Source organism: Micropterus dolomieu, linkage group LG08 (genome assembly GCF_021292245.1).
Source record: "Micropterus dolomieu isolate WLL.071019.BEF.003 ecotype Adirondacks linkage group LG08, ASM2129224v1, whole genome shotgun sequence".
Taxonomy (NCBI): Eukaryota; Metazoa; Chordata; class Actinopteri; order Centrarchiformes; family Centrarchidae; genus Micropterus; species Micropterus dolomieu.
The window spans coordinates 14,168,596-14,193,857 of NC_060157.1; the positions used below are offsets into that span (position 1 = coordinate 14,168,596).

A 25,262-nucleotide genomic window follows, 5' to 3' on the forward strand; every position below is an offset into this window, starting at 1 on the left:
CAGCTGGCCCCTACAAGCCTCATTATTCTAGCTGGAACCATGCAGAAACACCCCCCCCATCCTCCACACACACACACACACATACACACACACATAGTGGACACACATAGACAAATATGCAGTGACAGACGGACACACTTGATGGAGCCAAGGTCTATTACACAATGACAAAGTCGCCAGAGCTTGGGAAGGTGTTTCTGAAATTCATTTTGGCTGTCCAAACTGCTGTGAGATGAACGTTGCCTACATTAATTCATTATTCTCAATGGTCAGGGAAGCAATTGGGCAAGAATAGCTAGGAGAGGAAGGGAGAGGAGTATGCTGAAATGAAAAAGGCAAGATATGGAACTTGCAAAATATGCAGAATAAATTTAAAAGATCAAAGGGGAAGAGAGCAGAGTGTTGACAGGAGGATGGAGGGTGAATAAATGTACAGGGTGTGTAAATTTTATTCAAATTTAAAGGTGTGTTTGTGTGTGCGTGGGGTTTTGGGGGGGGGGGGGGGGGGGGGGGGGGGGGGGGGGGGGGGATCATTTACCTATTAAGCACCACACAAACAATTTAGAAGGTAATACAGACAGTCTTCAAGGCCAAATCATACATCTCCGTTGAAGTGTTGCAGTTGTGTGTGTTTCCCAAAGCCTAAGGGGTGATTTATAGTTTGGTGAAGGATACATACTAGATGGCTGTACCACAGGTAATGGTTTACTTCAGGCTTGACATACGCATAAAGCACCTGGTAACAGTGAATTATAGCTAAAACATATGTTAATTGCTGATAAAGCTTAAAAATGCTCAATTATACTTTTGTTTTTTACAACAACAGCAGCTGTGCTGTGATGGTGTAACATCAAATTAAAGCTGAATCATTTTCAGGAGAAAAAACAAACTCAGACTTGAGGCTTTTTCTTGGCAAAGATAAGAATGATTTTATTTCCAGAAAACTGTCTTTGCCCTCACCTGTCCCTGTTCTGCTGGTAATTGGAACCATTCTCTCATTCACTTTGAAAGGAGAACACTTGTATTGGAAAATCTGCTAGTATAGCTAAATCTGTCTAGTATTACAGAATTACTTATCCTTTTCTCAACCTAATATTTACCTGTAAGAGTTAGCTAACTGTTAGCAAGTCTGTTAGCAAGTAGTAACTATAGCAGTTATTGTTGCTATGGAATACTTTAATACGGTGTTACGGGTTTACAAGTGAGATGCCACCCCAGCAATGGCTGCTTGTTCACGTCTGCTCTCAACCCGGATTCGTCTTTAGGTCACCTGCCAGCCAATCAGAAATAAGTATTTTCTGTGGCCATGGTAAAAACAATAAATAATAATTCTAATACATTTTACCTGTGCCTTTCAAGGCACCCAAGGTCGCCTTACAAAGAACCAGAAAAAAAACTGTGAAACATGGAAAAACACTAGCATGGATGAGACAAATCAGGAGACAAAAATTGGGCAGACACGTGCAGGTGGGGGGATAAAACACTAACATTAACATGGTATGGATATAAGGGACATGTCCAGTACAATGATAATCACAGTGTTTTGAGGTGGGATTTAAATGCTGTCAAATGTGTTGGGGCTGGAAATCCCAAAGCTAGGGAGCAGTGCAGCTGCAAAACCCAAGCACCCATGCTTCTGAGATGTGAGGTGGGAATGGTCAGAAGACCAACTGAGGATGAGCGCAGGGAGAGGGAGGGGGTGTACTCCGGAGGTCAGAAAGATAAGTGGGGGCTAGGTTGTGGACGGCTTTGAAGGTGAGCAGAAGATTTTTATAGTCAATCCAGTATTGGACAGGGAGCCAGTGTAGTTGGATTAGAGCGGGGGTGATGTGGTCGAATTATTTGATCCGGGCAGCTGAGTTCTGAATGATTTGAAACCTGCTAAGCAGGTATAAGTGTACGTCAGCTGTAGGTTCTCAAAAAGACAACTACAGTGTAGGTGGCGTAACCCTTGTGCATAGGAATGCAAATGAGGCTTCACTCCCCCACCAGCAGCATGACCTTAGAAAAATAAAACATTCAACACAGTATAGACAAAGCCACCCGACTTGGCTGACAGAAGGATGATGAAAGAGTTGGAGAAAACAGCAGGCTGAAACTTCAAAAGCCTTACCTTGGACAGGCCTCCTACGTCCAGGTAGAAACAGATGATGAAGACGTTCCAGGCCACCCACAGAGCGGCCCATACTGTATACTGGGGAGCAAAGACACAGACAGATTAGCTCCATGGAAACCAGATGAACTAAAATGACAGGTTGAATGAACGAGCTCCTAAACAAAGTAAAGTTAGTGGACAGTGTCCTCCCACACACACATAATCCTGCATAAAAATGCATAAATACACACCCACATGCTGTATACACATATAGTGGAAACAGCATAGGCTATAAACATACAAATAGATTTGTATGCATAACCTCACTTTTTTTTAAGGTGCCAGTAAGTTCAGCAAGTCTATTTGAGCCCAGAGGGAGCTGCAGTTTTTTTAAACTGCTGAGGCTGAATGAAGTTCACAACTTCAACAATTTATAAAATTGTATAGCCAGACAGCTAACTCTTGACAGACACGCAGTGGTTTTCATTGACAGAGAGAGACAGAGAAAGAGAGTCATCACTGTGAAGGTTGTGAAATCTTCTGACTCACGATGAGAATTGTGTTTAAAATATCAGAAGTGTCAGAGGAAGAGCGAGCGGCAAACCAGAACCTTCATGAAAAAACATACATGTTGAATCACGAAAGCCCTCAGCTTGCTCTTTCCCATTTTTCCACTTGACATGACAATAGCTCTACTCTCCCTCCTTCCTCTCCTCCCTTCAATTCCTGCTTCCTCTGTTTCTTTGTCTCATCCTGTGTGTCTCCCGTTTATCCATCTACATCTGCTCTGTCTGTCTTTATTTACTCTCTTTTCCTCTCTTTTCTCGCTCCCGCAGTCTTTTCCTGGTCATTAACATCACCATCTGTGCTTCCACTACTGCTGCTTAAAAGAGGTTTTTAATGCCTAAGATTAATGTTATGGTTGCAAGTAAAAACTCAAGTGCATAAAAGCACATTTATGAAGCTTCACAGTGGCGGAGGGCAACAACAGGGAGAAACTGCTTTGTACAGTGTTTCAAAGAATGACCTTCTCTGTCCAGAAACTCTGCGTGGAGTATAAATCTGATGAGCTCCTTAGTCCCCCCAAACACCCCCACGCCTTTTCATTAGCCCTAATTACCATGGGATTACAGTGATTTAAGGGTGTCACAAAATATACAAGAGAGTGCTGCAAACTTTGCAATTAAAGAGGAAAGGCAACAACATGTACAAACAGATGCACAGGCAGAGGATTAATGCAAAGTGATGGAACACTGCTTGACAAAAACCGTGAGGAACAGGATTATGTGACAGCCTGAATAGAGTTTAATGTGAACTACCAGTCTTCAGTTATATATACTCACCACCACAATGTAGCGCGGCCGATACTGGATGGTGCCAAAGAGGCCGAGGATGACAATGATGATGTGGAAGAAGTTGGCAAGGATTGGGGCCCACTGGTAACCCAGGAAGTCAAAAACCTGTCTTTCTAAGGCCAACACCTAAAGGGGCGAGAAGAGGAAAAAAAAGTAAAAAGACACATAGGTTCACATGTTCTGGAAGCAAACGGCCTCTCCTGCTGCCCTACAAAAATGGCAACTTGTTGACTTTATTGAGGACAGTATCTTTTCACCGCACAGCAATTGGCCAGCAATCCTACACTGAGCAAGCAGGCATGAACAGCTTGAGTATTTAGCCTCAGACTCTGGGAGTGCCCAGAGGTGAAAACTGGAAGTTTTTGTAAAATAAACAATGACAGATTTATCGATTCAACCCCTGCTGAGCTAAAGAGCGGCTCACTATTTTCCAACCGTCCTGCCAACAACAATGAGAATGCTCTGGGAATTTTCTGGGGAGGTGAGGGCCTTCCTGAATAATACCACCGCAGTGAGCTTAAGGGGTTATTAAAATATGTGCTCGCAAACAACGTGTATACATGCACACTCACGTGTACAACACAAGCAAAGTTAAACCCTCTACAATGAAAAGAGAAACTCCACAGTTTTCCCAATACAGACTCACCCTTTCCACTCCTACATCAACAGTGTTTTTTTTGGGCCCAATTATTTTTACATGAAGAAGATTGATTCATTGATGGTGTCCTTTTTGTTCCCCTATCTCCCTTCACTCCTACCTGCACTCTTTGCATATAACATTTTGTGCAGCAGCAAAAAAAACTAACAAAGCAATTTGAACCTTTCAGACTGTTGAGTCCCTATTTGCATCAACTCAATTAGCATGCCATTTGGGGGAAAATACAGGGGGGGGGGGGGGGGGGGGGGGGGGGGGGGGGGGGGGGGGGGGGGGGGGGGGGGGGGGGGGGGTGCAAACCATTTAATTAGAATTCCGCTGCCAATCCAATTCCATTCCATTTCCAGTGAGTGTGTGTGTGTGTGTGTGTTTGTGTGTCTCAAGCAATGATGTGTTTCACTGTGTGTCGACATGTCATTTCTAGCCAAGCGCTTGAAGATGGATGAGGGAGGGAAGAACCTCGTCTCTGATAGGAACGCACCACCGAGCACATTCACGCAAACACACACACACACACACACTCACACACGCATCTCATACACTTGATACACAGCCATGGCTGCTCTTCTTAATGTAATGGAAATGTTACCAGCAACCCGATGAGACATTGTGACAGGCAGTGGAGGGAGATGATCAAATACTGAGTGATAATTAAAAACTCCCTCGTATAGAGGGCGAGGGCAACAACTTCACAGACAGGGTCTGAAGCGACAGGGGGCGAGGTGAGTGAACTGCGACTTGCACCAAGCACTATCACACTAAATTCAAGGAATATCGCAGCAAACCAAAGATAAAGCCTTCACTCTAGTGCAAGGAGAAGAAAAAAAAGAATGGATAATGGCTGGGAAACAAAATTGAGGTGGATGGAGATTTTGAAAAAGAAGATGTTGAAAAAGAGATAAATGAGAGAGAGATGAGGGAAAAGGCAACATATGCAAACGTAGAACGACGGAGCTCCCTCTCTCTTAATAACCTCTGTCTATCCCCTGCATAGAGGGGCTGAAGGAAATGAAATCAGTCACAAGAGTCATACATCTTCTGGTCGGCTCTGGGTCGTGGTTAGAGAGCTCAATAAAGCTCACGCAGGAGGACATCAGCAAAGATGAGTTGCCGCTCAGGCTGCAATTAAATTGGTCGGGGAGCTTACAGGACTGACCCTTTTGAATTTGTTGAGCTATTAATCAGCTATAGCTTTTTAGACGCATGCATGTCATGTCCTGATTCACTCAGATTCAAAGGAGGACAAATGTGAAAGAAAACACACAATTTTACACCTGATCAGTGATAATTCTAAGCATAACAGCTGATTTAATCACAGCAAAATAGTTTACTGTTTAACTGGAAGCCTAAAGCTGCAAGTATGCTTCATCAGAACTGCTTATTGGATGGTTGAACGGATTTTACTGAAGACACTTGAAAAGTATCTTCAGTCAAGTATTGCCCTTGATTTAACCTTTCATTTTTTATTACACAATTTTAATTGTTACGTTTTTGCGTGTACAACTGAGTGCAACACTACGACGACAAAATGTGTGCTGCTATCCACATATTTAAACCTCTCTCGCTCCTCTTTTTTCACTCCACCGCCCAGTGTGGCACTTACCTTGCACTTCTGCCCTCAGATGAGGTCAGACAACACATCGTATAAACTAGATCTTTTTGAGCATAACCCAACCCTAAAGTTGTGTTCAAACAGAAAGCGAAGAATATTTTTGACGTGGCACAATGATTACATACAAAATCAATGCGAAGACATGAATAGGTAATTAAAGCAAATACACAAAATTCATGTATTCGCTCAAGTTGAAAATATAAACTTGAGCAAAGGAGATTTTTGGGAGAAAAGTAAGCCAAGAAGTTGAATTACATGGTAAGTTCTGAAAATATGTATTCATTACTTGATTCCAGCTATTGCTGTACTTTAATATGAAAGTTAGCATAGCATAGACTGAATGACAAGCATGTTAAAAGTTGTTTGCTTGTCATCTTGCGGACAGACCTGACATGTAGGAATTCAGACATTCTACAAAATCATGTAGATATTTCAGCATCCTTTTCATTCGTTTACAGCAATTAAATCATGGCAAAACTTCTTATTTAGGGTTCATGATGCTGTGGTAAACCAGATTATGGGGAAATAATGCGTTTACTCATGTTACTCACGCGAGTAACGGGAATAAACAAAATAATCCAGCGGTCAAACTCTGCCATTAAAATTGCTGCAGAGAAAGGTAAAGCCTGATTCAAATACTAATTTCTGCTATTTTGTCAGTAACAGCTTTAACTCTTTTTGTCATTATGTTTTTGATGGTGACAAAGTGCGCTTACACCTGGCCCATTATTTTCTAGAGAATACATAACATAGCACATTTATCAAACAGCTAATAGGTCCAGTGAACATTTTTAGTTCAAGTTTAAGGCAAGCAAGGTCAATTTCTTGCATCGATAGCAGACAATGACAGACTCTGGGTGTTTATAGATGTGCAGGTTTACAGCTGCAGATTGCCTTCATTGTGTGCAAGTACATTCTTTTTACTTCATCATCAATATAACAGCGCAGACCTGGGTTAAATAAATTGATACAACAAGCTCTGATTGTAAAGATAAAATGAGATAGAAAACAGTAGGGTAGAGGGGCCCTTATACATACCCTAAAACTTTGATTAACAGCCTGGGCTTTTATTTGCTAAAATCACTGAATTGACCCTGCCTATATTTGGGACAGGCTTCCATATGGGACAGGTCTTTAATTCCTCTTGCACAAAACGGAAATAGGCTACTATGAAACAGTTGATTTATTTCAAACAGAATATTACTTGTATAAAAATTATCCAGTAATATCAAATACACCTCATTCATTTGATCTAGCTCTGACAGGGGGCTTCTGTGCTTTTATTTTGAAGGCAGCAACGTAACAAAAACAACAACACGGTGCAGGATGAGAGAAGTGTGGCAGAAGTTAGCAGACAGAAGGCGATCGACTTCACATGACAGGATTCACAACTTGGATTCATTTTCATGAAAAGCTGTTCCGATTCTTTTGATCGGTGGACCCTTACAAAGTAAAGGAATTTAATAATCAAGGAACGGACACATTTAGACTTAACGAGCGGACTTAATGAGCGCTTCAAAAGTAACGGGACGCTGCACTTTTCTTTTTCTTTTCATCTCTTGTACCATGCAGGTTACACTGGTAAATCTATAAGAATTAGACTTTGGGGCTTGTTGTTTTGAATGAACTGAATGATTGAATTGTGGAGAATCTAACCGATCTAACGAAGTGTAGCATGTCCATACTGACATATTGATCATATGTTTAAAGATTAATATTTGTATGCACTATCTAAGCAGCTTAGAAGCAGCTAAAGCAGGCGAACCCGCGGGGTTTAAGAGGTTTTATACATCCAAAGATCCTCTATAAAAACCGGACCAGGCGTTTAATGGAGACCAGCGTTTATTTGTCAAAATGTGTTCCCACACCAGGCCAGTAAAGAGGGTAGGCGGCTATTTGGGACTCAGCTATTAATGGAAGTTTTACGGTATATCTGCCTTTGCCTACTGCATGCCACTGCTTATGACATTTAAAAATAGGAAACCCGCAAACAGTCAACTACGCCTACATAGTTAGCCAAAAGTAATACACAGCATACTGTATTTTTGACTTCCTATGTTCAATTTTATGGTCAAGATCTTAGCTCCCTTCACACAATATCAGATAGAAGATGGGGTACAGTTCAGGTCTCAGTATGTCCTCTGGTAATCCTGGTGGAAAAAAAAGAGAGATCCAAAAGCTCTGCAAAATCTATTCAACAGCTTTTATTCTATTTGACTGGATAAAAGCAAAAAGCCTTGGGGTCTTATCTGTGTACATTTGACTCCTACACCAACACTACTCACTATTATTCAAACATTCAAAGAAACACACACTATATCCTCTGCACACATGCATTCCTACATGGACTGCTGCCCGAGTACAGGGCAATAGCCATGCTAATGCGCATCCATCCAACACACATACTTTAGGTTCCTCGATGTATTACACACAGCCATGGACCCCTTCCCCGAAAGATTTCCACCAGTCACTGAATTAAAGAAGTCTATTGGCGTGAGGGGCTTGTGTGTGTATGTGTGCGCGCGCGTGTGTGCGTGCATATTCTCTCCTCTGAGATGCTGTAGTGAGCCTATCACGTTCGCTGCTAACTCAATAATCCACCAAGATGACAACAATCAATCAAGAAGAGAAAGGCCTCTGCCCACCCAGACACACACGCAGGCAACACACACACACACACAATCACACAAACCCATATGGCACAATTAGCCCACAATTCATAGGAAGCAAGTTACTGGAGAGTGGGGTAGAATTTGATCAAAAGATACCAGCACTCTTCCAGGAATAGTGAGCCGGCTACATAACGGCCCGTAAAAGCCTCCCACCGACCTCCTGCGAGCACAAATGACTCCCTCTAGGGTGACGGAATCTCTTAGTGTGTATTTTGGTTTTGGGTGTGTCTATGTGGAGAAGCATGTTGCCCACACATACCACTCCTCGCCATAAATACTAAGCAATTAAGGGGTGGGTACGACAGCAGGATGCAACAAGCCCCTCACTCACCTCCACTGCTGCCTATCCTTTGTTTGCACCATCCTTCTCTCTCTTTTCACACTTATTTTTTTTTCTCTCTCTCTCTCTCTCTCTCTCTCTATTCCTAGCACTCCAACACCATCAATTATTCTCTCCTTCAGCCATGTGATTATTAACAAGGACATCTCAACCCTGCTGCTTCTGTTAGGTGGTGTTAGCTTGTGTGTTTTCTCTCAGCTTCTAGAGGCGCGCATGAACGAACAGAGCAAATATAAACAGAGCAACAAAGGAGACACAAGTGGACACACTCTTACGCTATAATCCCTCCTTTCCTCAACAAAGAAATTGAGAATATCCAAGTCCCAAAACATTTCAATCACCACCTTCGCCTCCTTTAACATGCAAAGAAAAAAGAAGAGAGGTGATGAGAGGATCAGAGTGAACGTGTCTGAGAGGGAAAAAGCGTTTGATCCGCATCTTTTGATAGCTGATTAAGATGTGCATAGTGTGCATAAGATAAGTGGCTGAAATGCAAGAAAAAAAAGTTTTCTTCGCATCCAAAGCATCCAACAGGGATTTCAAACAAAGACCAAAACATGAGGCAGGGTGGGCTTGTGATTCATGACTCAACTGTGTTGTCACAATTTAGTGACATGCAGTAGTAGGACACACTTCTGATGGGGTTTTAGGTGTAAACAGGAAGAAAGGACCTGATGACGCTCGCCCCAGAGCGAGAGGACAGAGGTGACTGGTGACTCTCATTTCCACCGTAGCCTCCAGGTACTATAAATCACATCAGTGTTTTTTCTGTGTACGTCCTCTGATAACATGTTACCGAATGTGTCATCAGTGTCTGTGGCTTTGAAAACCAGGTCTGTGTGTGTGCCCATTCTGAATGACTTTAGGCTACATGAGTCAGCCTCCTCTATGTTTGAGCATATAACTCTGACTCACAGAGTCAGGCAGAAGGACGACATTGAAGAAGACCAGAGAATGTGACAGGTGAATTACAGAGAAATCCTGCTACCATGTTATCTCCTGTAACTTTTTTTTTCTCAGTGGCTTTGCTAATTGGTTGTTTTTACTTTAGACATGCAAACACACATTGGCCAATGAGGCCAAACCTGATAAAATGATAAGGTTCCAGTGTTTCCCACAGAATGACAGTAAACTTGGGCAGCGGCTTGGTCAGTGCTAGCAGGGTATATTGTCTGTTTCTAGGCAAGGCAAGGCAAGTTTATTTGTATAGCACAATTTAACAACAAGGTAATTCAAAGTGCTTTACATAAAACATAAAAGCAACAGGGAAATATGTAAAAGTTTAAAAGCAACATAAAATATAATAAAAGTTACAGTGTTACAATCAGGGTTAAAAGAGTTAAATGGAAAATAATGTGTTCTACTAGCTTGTTTCTTATGTCTTGTTTACTTACTAATTTAATCTGCTCTCTCTCCCTTCAGTTCTGTTTTCCCCGCACTCACACACACACACACACACACACACACACACACACACACACACCACTGCTGCACAGTGGTGTGCCCTGCCTCTTTCTGTCTCTCTAAAGACAGAACTCGTCTCTTGGATTTTTCCACCCGCGATTCCGTTTACATCAGCAGGTGCGCCGCATGTGGAGGAGTCTTGCTGGTGACGTAGCCTATGATAACGAAAACATTCTCCTCACATAGTTTCGACATAAAACAGTTGTTTTTATTTCCCTCACAAATATGGAAATTAACTGTTAGTAACTCTTGCGTAGCAATGAAAATCAGTCATTCCATGTTTGGCTGTTGAAATCCCCCCATGGAAACACAACACAAATCTGAGGGGTCGGGAGATGGTTAACAGGATTAGAAATCAGAAAAAGCATCTCTGCTAGACAAAATATGGTTAATTTTTTAGCCTTTGTTCTTAGCATTTTTCTTGTGAATTGCTTGATAAATTCATCTCCTTGGGGCTCTAAACAGAATTTAGATAAAGCACACAGAGGAGGAACAGTTTACCCTTTGGATGAATTGGTGAAAATAGGTAGAAATTTTTGAGGTCTTCACGGGTTCACTCGGTTCAAAGGAACAGATACATGACCTGGGTTCAGGCCTAATTTACACTTCTGCATTAAATCTAGGGCGTAGCCAACGCATAGCCCTGTACCCTAAGCTGTGACTACATGTTGCAGCGATGGGGACCGCAAGAATGATGGTCTGCTGGGTAGCATCGGAAGCCCACAGGAAGTGCTCCATGCTTTTAAGTAAATTTACCTAGCGGCCAATTAAGCGGCTGTAACAAAGTGATTGCATATTTTTGAGCATCACAACCCACTCGAAATGACTCGTTTCACTATCAGAATGTGATCCATTCGGTCACTAACATTTGAAAAGTCTAGAAGTGCCGCACAATCATCATTTTATCCCCATTCAAATTAGCGGATGGCTAAACCACAAGTTAGCTGCCTCTGCAATCAACAGAGCTGACAATGTAACGCTATCACCAACACAGAAGTATAAATCGGGCTTTAGACAGGGCCCAAATTATACTTATCAGGTAACTTAGGCTCATGTTTTTCTGCCAAGCCTTTTAGATTTGCATGGCAATAAGTCAAATATCCGAGTGGGACCGAATGGATCTGAGCTCACTAAGTATTAACTCTGATCATGCAGTATGTCATAATCACTGCATAAGGACATATTTAGGAAATGAGTAGCCCATGTAAAGGATTTATGCAATTAAATGACCATTATTCAGCATGCTAACACCATACTGAGTAGTGAGAGCACTTTGCTGTTAGAGTAAACAATAGAAAAGGCTACACACATACTCACAGAACTGGTGGTACCTACTATCTTGGGAGAAATCAAAAACAACCATTCTATTTCAAATCTAAATAAAGAGAAAGACAGTCACAGACACATGCCATGAATCAGAGGCTTGCAGACTTTTTTTTCTGCCATGCTTTGCCCCGGCTTGTCTTTACTCTGTGACTCCCAGCAGGCAGTAAAGTACTTCTCAAAAACTTTCTCCAATCCAATTTTTCACCTCTCGCCTGGGTAAAGTCATTATACTCTGGTGCCTGCCTGGTCCTTGTGTAACTAATGGTGCCAATCTCAGTATGTGTGTGATGGGTGTGTATGTGTGTGGCCTTCATTGGGTACATGGAGGGTTGGATAGATAGATAGCCTTTGGTGGTGCCTGGTCTAGCAGAGCTGAGACAGGGATTAAGAGGCAGGGTGCCTTCATAAGCCACTTTCTTCTTCACTGTTTGAAATATGGGCTGCACAGTGCAACACAGCAGCTAGTCCCCTTTGTACTTCACCAAGTACCACTTGTTTTAGGTAGCGGTTCTAAACAGACACTGAGTGAAGGGATCACTGTAGCTCTGGTTTTTGTTAAGTGACTATTGAAAGCCTATGAATGGAAGGACTCTTTATTTAAGATTGAATATGTTAAACTTCCAGTGCTCTGAGTGCTAATAACATGCTAATCTCTCAGTGCTGGTGGGAAAACACAACACACAAATCCATCCCACTGAAAGAAACATAATGAAAGCCAGTGCTTTGAACCGAGTCTCCCTCTGGACACTGGCAAACTACTTTAAACCTTTCACTTCCATGGTCTGTCGTGTTGTAATGTTCTCTCTGTTACTTTTGTTTCACAATCGTTTTCAGTTCAGTTCAATACCACTGAGAGCCGCTGACTTTAGTGCATTTCAGCTTTACCAGTTCAGTTGAATGAAGCGCTCTCCCCTCTCTGTTTACTGTCCATCTTCAGACCAGTTACAACTCCTTGCCCTGTCTGGCCTGTCAACTAGCCTTGTTAGGGGTTAAAGTTGTCCCACTCGAAGACACTCTGATCTCCTTTCTCTCTCTCCATCTGTTACCCGGTTTCCTCATCTCCTCTGATTTTCATTGTTTACTTGCTTTACTTAAAAAAAAAAAAATGTCATCCACTCTGCTGTAGGTCTGTGTAATATGACGATATATATTGCTTGATGATAGAAAAAGTCTATGGTTTACAATTATGCTTGATCGCTTATTTCATTAATTCCACAATTAATTAATAAATTAATTAATATTTTTGCAAGGTGATGACACTCTCTACCGTGGTGAAGTTAGTTTTAAGTTATCGACATCTGTCGAATAGCCAACTTAAAACTGATATCCAACTTATGCACTGATATCCAGCTTCACCATGGTCCGTTCTTCCACACTTGCCAGTGTTGCAGAAAAGAAATTTGCATTCAAAACATGGAGGAGTGCGGTTGACACAGAAATTGGTAATACTGAACAGGAGGACTCAGACCATGCCAACAAAGCTCATCCCTAAGAGAGAATTATGTTGTATGGACGAACCACACAACACTACTCCAGCAGTTCCATCCATTATGTGTGTGTCAGGTAACATTTAACGACTTGGCCAGGACATTCAGGTCACTTTCTAGTTCACCGAGTAATGCTGTTGTGATGTTAGCTAGAGAGCAGTCAGAGCTGTGAGTATCGCTGTCTATGTCGTTGTTCACTCTATACCATGGTATTTGTCATGGTATTGGATTTCTCCAGAATCGCATTTCCCACAACTATGATGCAGAGAAATGTTAGAAATATATATGACACTATGATAGATCAATAGGTTAAGGTGTGGTCCGTGTAAGACTTTCCTGTGTTAACAGTGTGAACAGAGGATGAAGATCAGACACACGTGTAAAAGAGCATTCCCTGAATTCCATCAAACATTAAGTCTTGTTTGTTTGTTAGTCATGGCAACTCTTTAGCTAGAAGAAATCCTACATTTATCAAATTACTGCCAATGCCTAAACTACTTTCATTGTCACTTTCTCAATAACTGCATGCACAAAACCAACTAGACCTTAGGTTGTAAGGGTTTTAGTGCAAAAATCAACAAGCCGACTTGATGTAGCAAAGTTCACCGAGATATGACACTAATTTCTAAACTGTGACAGCAAACATCCTTCCTCACGCGGCTGGAAGCTCTTGTAAAACCCTTATCTCACTCAAGTCTCTCTTCCTCCACTTTGCCGTCAGCCAACACTTCTAAGTTTAAGTTTATCTGCAAAGGTGGCAGCGGTGCTCAGCTTATTAGAGGCAAATTTAGACTTTGCAGCATCAACTTCAAGACGAATGCGGCAGCACTGGCGGTTATGATTTCAGCCCCAACCCAGGGGATTAATGTCACTTGTGAGGTTTTGTCTCCTCCTCTTGTGGCTCCAAATGTGGTGTTTGTTGTGTGGGTGTCATATGGAAAATGAGAGATGAGACAGCAGACTGCAGCACACATACAGATACTTTGATTTCTCACAGGAGATGGAAGAAAAGCAGGACAATAATACAGCGATGGATAAAACCCAAACAAACTAACAATGAATAGGATGGAAGGGAAAGTGACGAAAGCAGCTTAAACCAGCCAATCCCCTCTCCCTTTCTGCCTCCCCATGGCCCAGATCTAACAAAAAACTGTTTAGGTTTCGTCCCAATTAACAAGTAGGCAATTTCACTGCGACAGAGGAAATTCTCATCAAGAATATGCAGTCAAGAACGGCAAACAGCTGTCAGCAGTTTGTACCCTCCAGCTCTGCTTTCCATAATTGAGTCACTAATGTTCTTTTTTCATCATAATCCTATCACTCTTCATCTTTCATCCACCAGTAGAGGAAGTTACGCTGTGTGCATCACCGCTGTCCAACCGTTTGATCACACAACATAATTAGAGCAAAAACATCCATGAAGTCATCAGCCGCTTGTAAAACAAGGACCAAATGCCAAAAACAGTAGCAAGATCTGAGTGAGACGAATATGCTTTGCAGCGTGTTATCTGTCAAGATAGTCATCCCAGCTGTGGCGCTCCCAAAGCAATTTATTCGATGCCACACTATAACAAATGACACCACTGGAACCGTTGGAATGGAAAGAGAGAAATGGGCTTGCAAATAGTTCTACTTTTATCTCCATTATAGCTTAATATTGCAGTGTCATTGGTGTGGAACACACACACTCTAACACAGAGACACACTCACATGAGCCTCTGCACGGATGGGTACATGCGTGCGCACACTCGCATTTGCCAGCCCAGGGTTTTCACTATGACCACATAATTAATGGTCTGTTAAATTGAAGCCATTAAAATGGCGAACAGTTGTAAAAAAGGTCACCGGGGACAAAGAGGAGATGGTTTTTCTAAGAACACACATATTACTATAAACCAACATGCATACAGCGAGGGCAGTGACTCTAAACTCTGGGGAAGGTCGAGAAACAAGAGCAAGGTCGGCACCTCTTCTCAATTAGCATAAAACGTGGCTGCTGTAATCACTGTTTAACAAAAGACCTCAGACAAAAAGCAGAAAATAGGCACATCACAGCTAAAGATGGGCGCAAGTAAACCACTCAGCTGTATCTGACTGGTTACTATGTTGCATTTTGGGGGGGTCTTTTTCTGTGGTGAGGCTATAGGCTATATATATTTAAGTGGAGCTATCTTTAGAGTGACAGTTGTCCTGGGAGGAGGATGTGTACCGAGCCCCGTCTTCTATGCAGCCCAAACCCCCCCAAGGCCCTCTACCAGCACTCGTCTCTCTCCTCAGCACGCTAACTCAGATTTGCATCATACATTCCCATGTCTCCTTTTTTTGACAGGTTTTTTTTTTTTTTTTTTTTATTTCCTGTAGGCTCTTCTGCATCGTATTGTATACGTAAAGGTTTCCATTGTAACACTGCACCCGAAAGAGGGAGGGAGATGGAAAGAACGAAAGAATAGGGTAAAAGGGAACGCTAAATAGAGTTCTCAGGTCTCCAGGGTCACGCTCTTAATTGGCCCGGAGTTAGAGGTCGAACCCATCCCCCCTTTCCCCTTTCTATTTCTCTCCCCTCTATCTGCATCTCCCCTAAATCTCAAGTAGCTCTTGCCCTGCTGATAAATCAGACGGTAATCAATAATTCAAACATATTCACAGCAAGGGGAGAAAATGGGGAAGAGGATTGGGGTGCAGGCGGGTAAAAGAAAACGGGTATGTAACAAAGCCTTGTTGTGTTTTAACAAAGGAAACGCATAAGGGGCGGAGCATGAACATTCTTTACACATTCGAGCAGCGCTTCTCATCCTTGAGTTCCCAGGTTGCATTAGGTTCTCAGGTGAGATGATGACACACTGGTGGGAGCTCCAAAAGTCTGGAGGTGTGAGTGGAGATTTATTATGCAGTAACCTTGCCCCGTGACCTACAACAAACACACACACACACACACACACACACACACACACACTCCTTCTCAAACGCTGTAGGCTGTTGTTTAATCAACTTTTTTTTTTTGATTGGGCTGGTACTTGCAGCTAAGGCCAGGCAAGGACCTGTCAGGAGCCGCTCTTCTGTGGATGAGGGCTGTTCAGACACAGCAATCAACACAGCCTGGGTCAAGACCACAATCAGCACTGAACACCAGGGGTCCATTTGACAGCACAAACACAGCTCACACACACACACACACACACACACCTATTGTACCTAGTTATGGCGTTGTGCACAACCTTCAAAAAGAAAAGAATAAGGGCCCAGGGACAATATAAGACAGGGTTAAGACCTTCATTTCTGAAATCACATAAACTACTGGAGCTTCTGTAACCCACAATCACACACCTCTGCCCTCCATCTCCCACTTTCACAGTGTCTCTGGAATGAACCCTCCTTTAAAAGGACTGGAACATTAGAATATGTACTTTCTTTTAAGATTGGTTAATTTTATATATAGACCTACAGAGGGTGAGTCTAACAAGCAGGCAGAGCTTTTTAGCAGCATTCTCGACTGTCTGAACAGCAACTTTGGTGGTCATGTAATTTTAATTATCTGGATAGCAATTTGTAACCAGGTCCTAATGACCAAAATTTCTTCCCAATTCTAAGCTGCTGAACCATTTGAGCCAGCAGGTTTCATCTGGTTTGCTCACATTACTGTGCTTTAACTGACGAGACGGTGCCTTGGGGACCTGGAGTAACAGATCTGGACTGTACTTGTATAGTGCCTTTAGTAGTCTTCCGACTACTCAAAGCGTTTTGCGTTACAAGTCAACATTCACCCATTCAGTGCAGTGCACTACACTTATGCGTGTTGTGTTTGAATGACTTCAAAGAAGTTACGTGTTAGTTCTATTTCGTTCAACCGTGACTTTCTGAAAAAGTGACCTAGTCCAAATAGGAACATGCTTTGTAAAAATGCCATCACCAACGTTAGCAACCTCTGTCGTTTTGATTGCTCTGACTTGTTTGTGTCAAGAAGGTGCAGGAGTCTAGTTTAAGCTAAAAACTGGCTCCATAATGTTGATTGATGCTCGCTGGGTTCCAGATAATTGACTATGAGTTGCCTTAGGCTTAGAGGTGTAGATTTCTGATGAATGCATCTTTGTGTATAACTGTATGTCAATTGTGATAAATGTATTCAATGTCTTAAACACATACTGGTTCAGCTCCATTTAAATCTACTTTACAAAATAATAAATTGACTAAGAAGCCAACAAATATATTGCTGCTGGCATCTGCTGCCATTTGGCGAATACGCCTAGTTTATGGTGAGGCCATCTCAAGCTGTGTCGAACACACAAACACAGACAACACATTTTGTATGTGCATAGATAATTCAGACAGGGATGGTATCTTATTCTGCCGCCATCTGTGCAAGCCAAAACAAATAGTATAAAAAAAAATGTGTTTCTGATCACAATGATATGAATCAGAGTCTGGAGAGGCTTCATGGGAACTTACAAGCAGGCCCAGAGAGGCAAAGACAAAAGAGAAGAAACAGAGAGATAAAAGAGCTGTGACCATCCGCTCTATTCCCGCTGGCCTATCTCCTCCATCAACTTGGCAGTGCCAAGGAAATACAGTTCATTATCATTGATCACACCAGACTCCACTCTCACACAGACACACTAAAGAAGTTACACATGCTTAACCAGGCACGCGCCAAAGGAAATACCCTAAACAGATGTCTGTAGCATCTGTAACTGATAAAATTGAAATAGTAAGCTCTTGCCAAGATCAGCTTTCATATTTCACTAGTTACCAGATTTTGATATATGACCTCTCATGCAAACTAGCAAGACAGAACAGGATTATACAGTAGCAGTAGCTCTCACACCCAGGTCTGCTGGCCCGATAGCATCAAATGTTTTATTGCCACGCAAATTCCCCCAGCTGCAGTAATTATTCTTAATTACAGCTGTGTGGTGCATTAATATCAAAGCTATGGGCCCTTGTGCATGTGTGTGTCTGTGTCTGTCACACGTAGATTGGTTAGGTGGGAGAGACAGTTTGTTGATAGACATCCCGCATCTCTGAGCTCATGAATATTCAACAGGAAATTTGAATGTTAGCGCTTCCATAAAGCAAATAAGTTAGCAGTGGGAGCGGGGGGGGGGGCACACACACAGCCTAATTCCTTTGTAATGTGTGGGAGATGGCGTGATGCCTGCCAAGGGATGATGTCACACCTTTAGAAAGAACGCTCCTCAGGATGAGGCTCTCTGCTTCTCCGCTAAAACTTTCTTGGAAGCACTTTGGTTGAACCCGGACTACTTCTCTGAAGCCTTCAGTACAAAGTTAGTATATTCTCTAGCTATGCCATCAAAAGAGTAGAGGAAAAGTGGGCAGTGTGATGCAAGATTTAACACACATGCACACGCACACGCACTTAGCGCTTGTGGTGAGCCTCACTGTAGTTTTTAAGGGTGAAGATGAGGTAAAACTTGCAGATCTCTGTTGTCCCTGTGGATTACTTCACTGAAAGCACTTTGTCCTACATAGGCAAACATGAAGCCACTCGCTGTGACAACATGGGCAACTTTTTCTTCTCCTTGCTTGTGATCAAGTAAAACCCCTTCCAGCTCTTTCCTTCATTTCTCTCATCTCGTCAGGAGCCCACAACGCTGCATTTCCTCCCCGTCGTATGAAAGGCTGTAATCTTTCCCCTACACTAGACCTACTAACCCATAACTCACAGTTCAGAATGCGCAGCTGTGTCTGTGGGTGTGTCTGAGTGTGAAGAGGGGTGCATGAAATACTGCCCGTGTCTCGTTGAGGTTCCATCAGTCAGTGCTGCCAGCGCAGTTATGGTCAGGCAGCTTCAGGGTCAACGTTCAGTTGTGAGGTCATTACCCTTGTTCAGTGTGATAATGTGTGCGTCTACGTGCGTGTGTCTGCCCTTTCCCGGGAAAACCACCATGACCAACGAAGAGGCCTCCTTCATCAATCACCAACTGTTCGCGGAGCTGCATTAACCGTCACCTCCATTCAGAACAACATCCCACCTCATGGCCAGTCGCTGACATTCACAATATGCCTGGTCCGGGTCCCACATCTGACCAATCGAAACGCTTCCACGCCAGGTCGGCTTTAGGTCAACGCCTCAAGCGGCCAACCCATTGAGACAAAAACGAGTTTGCCTGTTTCTCAGAGTACAAACAAATCATTAGACAGACAGGGCTTCCTGCCAACGCTTGCCATTCTCTGGGGCTGATCAGGGTTCTGACAACGATCCAGCCCTACTGTCTGGAATAGTTAGGCTGCAGAGGGAAGAGGGAACAGAGGCGTTCCGATCAATACAGGCTCATTATCTGTTGCCTTCTGTCCCAGAGAGATGAGTCCCACCGCTCGGCCTGTTGATGAGGAAAGCGCACCACAATTCAATTAGGGGATGGCCGAGATGCCAAAAGAGGTTTGATCAAAGCACTCTGCCCAGCTAATTAGCACACACAGCGCTTCGCAAAGGGCTATTTTTACATCTGAGGAGCAGAGTATGTTGTTTTGTTAATGGTAGTTTTACCCTGTAATGGACTGGGAATAACCTGGCTCATTGTCAATGCATAGGTTTCAGCCAGGGGAGAGTGGGGGCCCCTTGTGCTGCTCCACACACATGGGCACATGTATATTCATGTGAACACACACACGCCTAACATGACCTTTTGAAAAGGTCATGCATGGTTTAATGCAACCCCTCTTTCTAGGTTAAACTCATCAGAAGTGTGCAGTTGCAAAGTGTGTGTTTCTGCAGACAGGAAGTGGCAGGTCATCCAGAAATAGTGCCAGGGGAAAATAAAGCTGTTTCCAGGAGTCTTCGGGGACTTTTCAGGCAGCCCGCTGACAGCTTTATAAACCTCTTAACAAATGGTCGACCTCCTTCTCTCTAATAAGGAAAAAAGGTCCGAAGTCTGGGAAGGGAAAGCAGGCGTGTCCCTCAAGGTGGGTTAACAGCCCTCTCTGTCTGTCTGTGTTTGTGTGTGTGTGTCATCAAAGAGCAAGACATGACATTTTACTAAAGGGAGCAATGCTGACACTATTGTCATCTAAGCCATACACACATAAGAAGACTCTTTATCTTTGTCCAAGTTCCCTATTGTTTCACTATCTAATAACTTTCCAGAGCAGAAACTTGACAGATACACTGGTGTTACCCACAAATAAACACCAGCCCTCTACTAAATCTTAAGATGAAGTGGGGAGAGGGCAGTGGGAGGCTGATGGTGGTAGGAAGTCATTCATATGACAGCAAGAAAGAGCAAGCAAACGCTTGCCTTAATCTTTTTCCTCTGAAAACGCAATTAAACTCAGCTTCAGTGGTTCATTTCAAATCTAGATCAACAGCCTTTTATATCTATGTGTGTAACTCGAGACGGGTTGTACCTACCCAAGCATTAGCCAGAACACAAACCTGTAACTCTGAGGGAGAACTCTGAAGGGGTCTTGAGATATTAGCTTGAGGGGGTACAAACATTGTTATTACTTAGATGTTTGAAACCCTGGTTTCTTTTCCAACACAGGTATACTAACCGCCGCTTCCCATCATATGCTTTTCTTTTGTCATGTGTTCCACTTTTGTTTGTTTCTGGATTCCCTCATGCAGAATGAAATGTAGCATATCAGAACTTTCCCACTTGACTCTTCGGCTGGAGAAGATTTTATTGTTCCCTTAGCTGTTAAAAGTGACATCTACCTGGGCGCTTACGGTGTGAGCAACCTCAGTTTTTAATAACACCATAAATAACATTGTCACACCCTGTCAAGTAAAACTCTACTCAGGGATTGTGGCAAAAGGCAAGCTGGCCCGTGAGTCAATGGGAAGCATCATCTGAGACTGCAAAGCTACCATCAGGAAAATGTCACAGCCCCACACTTCACTGATCAGAAACTGAAAGGCTCCAACAAGCCATAAGTCTCTGCATCAATTGTGTTTTGTGGATCAACATTTCCCCAGTTGGTTTGTGTTCTTGACAGACAAAGCCCTAAAATCTTAAGATCAGAGAAGAAATGTATTTAACAGCAGACAAGATGTTTCATATTGCGTGGCAGCAGCAACTCTGGATATTAATCTGAAATACCGACATGGGTTTTGAAGAAATAGCTGATGCCTCACACAGAACAACATCATGGTGACTTCAGGTAACGTAGTATATTCTGGGCCACCATTAGGATATTCAGAAGAGCAAATCCATATATTTGATTATGCACTTTCATCATGCATCACACAGCATAGTTACCCCAAAACTGTCCATCAATGGGCTAACACTTGAGGCTGTTTCTGGTAATTCCTAACAATATATATAATAATATATAATATGTTTTCTGTCACAACAGGGACTTTCCTCATGGATCAGGTAAAGAAATAAACAAATTACTAAGAATGGGCACAAAATCTATCAATCCAGGGTAGTGATTTCTACTTAAACACGATTTCAGTAAATATCAACACAAGCAAGGGGGAAGAAAGAAGACACAAACATGGAGACTCTATGTAGTCTTACAGTATAACGTTAGTGAGTTATGAGCCATATAGCTTTAGCTTATAACAGCTAACTTTTAGGATGTAACTGATATTTCTGTAACGTTATCAGTTTTCCACACGGGATAATGCTCAGCCTTCCACAGAACATGGACTTCTGTTAAAACAAGCCATTCAAAAAAAGACTACGGTAACACTGAAGCCATTTCCAAGCACAAACTTGTAAAACAAGTAGCCCAGAGAAGTATGTGTCAACTCACCAACTGTAAAGTGCAAATAAAGATGAGGGTGCATCGCCCGCTGCAGCAGCCCATTGTGTCAGCGGTGAAAACGTGACTCTAAGCCGGGAGAAACGGACTTGGAAACGGGTCGGAGGAGCTCTCGATGTGCTGACCAAACTCAGTGCTGATCCAAGCACCGGCTTGTCATTCTCCTTTTCTGCTCCGGTGTCTCTTTGATGAGCCAGAAGAGGAAAAAACGCGACGGGATCGACCTGGCTGGTCTGTTTGTTTGCCTCCGTTCCAGCCGGCCGGTCGGACTTGAGGTGACTGGCTGGGTGGGTGGTTGCGAGCCGGTGTGTAAAAGGAGGAGGAGGGGAGTGGGATGAAGTGAGGAGGAGGAGGTGGTGGGGCAGTCCACCGGGCGCTGGGATGTGGCTGACTGGGGGGCGTGAAGTGGTTTCTGGAAGCTGTCTGTGGTGTGGAGGCGAGAAAGTACGCGCTTGTTAATTCAAAATGTTTTAACAGAGGCGATATATTGCCATGGTGACCAAATACATTTCTGCTAAGTCAGTTAAGATGCTAAATAGCAATTGGAAGTAAGCTACAGATAACGTGATAAAGTGACAATTTCGGGCATTTATTAGTGGGGAAGCGTTAAAAATCCATATCGGTGTTTGCTAACAAGTAAATGTCAGCGTCTCATGTTGAGATATGAGCGTGTGTTGAGGAGGAGCGCCAGTTCTCCATCAGCTTCTGCTGATGGAGAACTGGCGCCATCTTGTGAGCACGTGAAGAGACGCACTCTAACAAGTTTCCAAAATAAAACCCCTTCAAAATGGAAGCCACATTTTTCAGTTATGTGATGTTCCAAATTTAGAGACAGACGTCTCTTCTCAAAATTTAACAAGACGCCGTTTGAAAGTTTCTACAATAATAATTAAAGCAATTAAAATTATTTTACATTACCCAATGATGGCACTTTTTTTTTTTTTTATCTCAGTGACTTTTCAACTTTTCAAATGTATTACTATTTTATGTCCAGTTTCTTTGCAGGTTAGCCTACAATTTCCACTCTTCCACTTTCTATCAAATTTGCCCCACCCCCCTTTTCCAAATCCCTCCTGCCCTGCCGCCCTTTCTCAGCATAGACCTTTTGTTTGGATCTCCGTTTGCCTTCTGGGTAGCCTCTGCTCGGTATTATTTATAATAGAAAAGATCTTAAAAGCAACTCTCTCAGTCACTCTCTCTCTCTCTCTAGTGCATGGAGGCAGGTCCCACCTCTCTCCTCACCAGCTTGATGAATCTTTTACGCGCCTGCGGGCTGAGTGAGGGAACACTTCACATCTCATTTCATCACACACTCCTCCGCTCTGCTCCTTTAAAGTACCGCTCCTTCTCCTCTCTCTTCCCCGCCGTCCCACGCCGCCCTGCCCACCTGCGTCCAGCCGGGCCCGGGAGGAGCTCCACCCCCCTACCCATCGCCAAAAATAACCTCGGGGTATTTATGGAACCGACACGAATTGGGCTTTCCCCCCACTCTTTGGTTTTGAAATAAAAAAGACTGTTCTTTCATCATGACAGCTCAAAACCTGAAAAAAAACAAAAAACAAGAATCGTGATCAATTTGAAGTAGCTTGAGCATCACCCACCACCTGCATCTGTTTTCTCTAAGTTTAAGTCTATTGATGATTTATAGTACATTTATTCCAGTTATATCTGTCTCAGATACGCATTATTAGGCACATTTACTTTATTGTGTTATGCAATATGTGTCTTGTTCAGGCTCCAAGCGGGTCTGTGCATATGACTTTAAAAACGTTTACCTTTTGAGGACTCGTATATCTTTTGTTAATGGAAAGCTACAGACTGTTAGTTTAGCCACGAATTATAACAATGCCGTCTGTGGGCTAGTCTTTTTGACGGTGATGGTGTCCACTTGCTAGGCCCTACCTATAAACAAACAGTGTTAAGAAAGGCCTTGTACTAGGCTAATGGATGTCAATTAACTTTTTTAAGGCTTGTTTCAACAATGATGCTTGACTGTACCAGAGCGCCACATTGTCATGGCTGCAGTATGACACCAAATGGAAATATTGTAAATGTCTTGGTCATCATTCTACACACATTTCACACCAAACACAGGATAGAATATTTGCTGTCTTTGGAAACACTTTAATCTTAGCTATTATTCACAACATAAAGATATGCGTGTTTAAAACACACTAGTGAGTCTAACATGTCATTTAATGTAGGAAAAACTTTCTGTGTGTGTAGTCAGTAGCATTAACCAATTTGTTGGTTAAGAATACATTAGTGAACGCATGAAGCTCAGTCATTCACATCTGCAATTCTTATGAGAACATGTTTTCTGAATGTGTGCCATAAAAATATCTGTGTGTGTGTGTGTGTGTGTTTGTGTGTGTGCACGTGTGCATGTGTGTTGGTGGGTGACTGTTCGGGAGGGAGTGGGTGAGACTGAGGGAGGTGAGCCAAGGCTGAAATAAGGTCACTGTTATAGTTCTATTAGAAGCCTTGATAGAGGTTCTCCTTGTGTTCCCATTTTGCCAAACACCTCCTTATCGACTCACTCTGTGTGTGTGTGTGTGTGTGTGTGTGTGTGTGTGTGTGTGTCCAGAACACTTCTTTCATGGCAAGTGTGTCCAAGCCTTCAGGGGCTGCTGTTCTCCACAAAGACACTAATGTGAAGCGACAGGACAGCCAGTGGTGCGCTGCTCTGAGGGGACCTGCATTGTGGAGGAGACCCAAGAGTCTGGATCGTAGTGGACAACAATAGAAAAAATACCTCAAAAGGACAAGGCTTTTCCCTCTTTGAAAGCAACCAAGGCTGTCGCTTCTAGTTCTCGCTCCCTCTTTCTTTCACTGTTTCTCTGTTTCCTTCTATATTTCTCTTGTCACACATTTTGGCGCTCAAACACCCCCACTGAAAATTCCTCATGCAGACGCACACTCAAGAGAAGTCTGCTTCACTATTACCTAACAGCCAATTCGTCATCTGTCAGGCTGACGGAGACATGAGAGTAAAATAGATTGCACCCTTTCTTACACTTACAGCAGCCTGAAAAGTTATTGTGATAAAACAGTAGTTTTATTATACCACAGGGTTACCAAATATGCCATTATTCAGACTGTATGTCACCTGGGGAGCTGCTGTGGGTAAAAGAAACAACACTGAATATTTTGCATTGGTGCAACGCACACCTACCGTGGCTAATAATACATCATAGCCTAACCTTAAATCAGCACATCGAGCTACTCCTTACAGCTCTTAACACAAACTACCCTACATAGCTGCAAATTACCCACAAGCATATGAATGTTTTTTTCTTTTCATGAGCCCGTGCTCATGAAAATGTTAAGAATACTATGCATGTGTCCTTGGAGTCTCATCTGATTTTTCTTCACTAGTTGGCCATGAAGAAAGTTCCAGACTCAATGAAGAATAAATACAGAGGCTATTATGAGGAGCATGTACATAATTTATAATGGGATTATGCTTTGGTGAAGAAATACTGGTCCCCAGAATCATTTTTGAACACTGGATGTTATTCTAGTGCTGGCC

The 25,262-nt window shown here is 42.8% G+C and overlaps 1 protein-coding gene across 2 annotated transcripts in view; it reads right to left on the minus strand.

Moving 5' to 3' along the window:
- The window catches only part of nkain4 (sodium/potassium transporting ATPase interacting 4), a 49,453-nt gene extending 26,999 nt beyond the window's left edge, over positions 1-22,454 (minus strand). For both annotated transcript variants that reach the window (XM_046055459.1, XM_046055458.1), the window contains exons 1-3: positions 21,722-22,454; positions 3,439-3,576; positions 2,114-2,194 (exon numbers count right to left, since the gene is read on the minus strand). In XM_046055459.1, coding sequence (XP_045911415.1) covers positions 2,114-2,194; positions 3,439-3,576; positions 21,722-21,775 — 273 coding nt within the window. In that variant the 5' untranslated portion in view covers positions 21,776-22,454. The remainder of the gene's footprint in view (positions 1-2,113; positions 2,195-3,438; positions 3,577-21,721) is intronic.
- Positions 22,455-25,262: the final 2,808 nt, after the last annotated feature.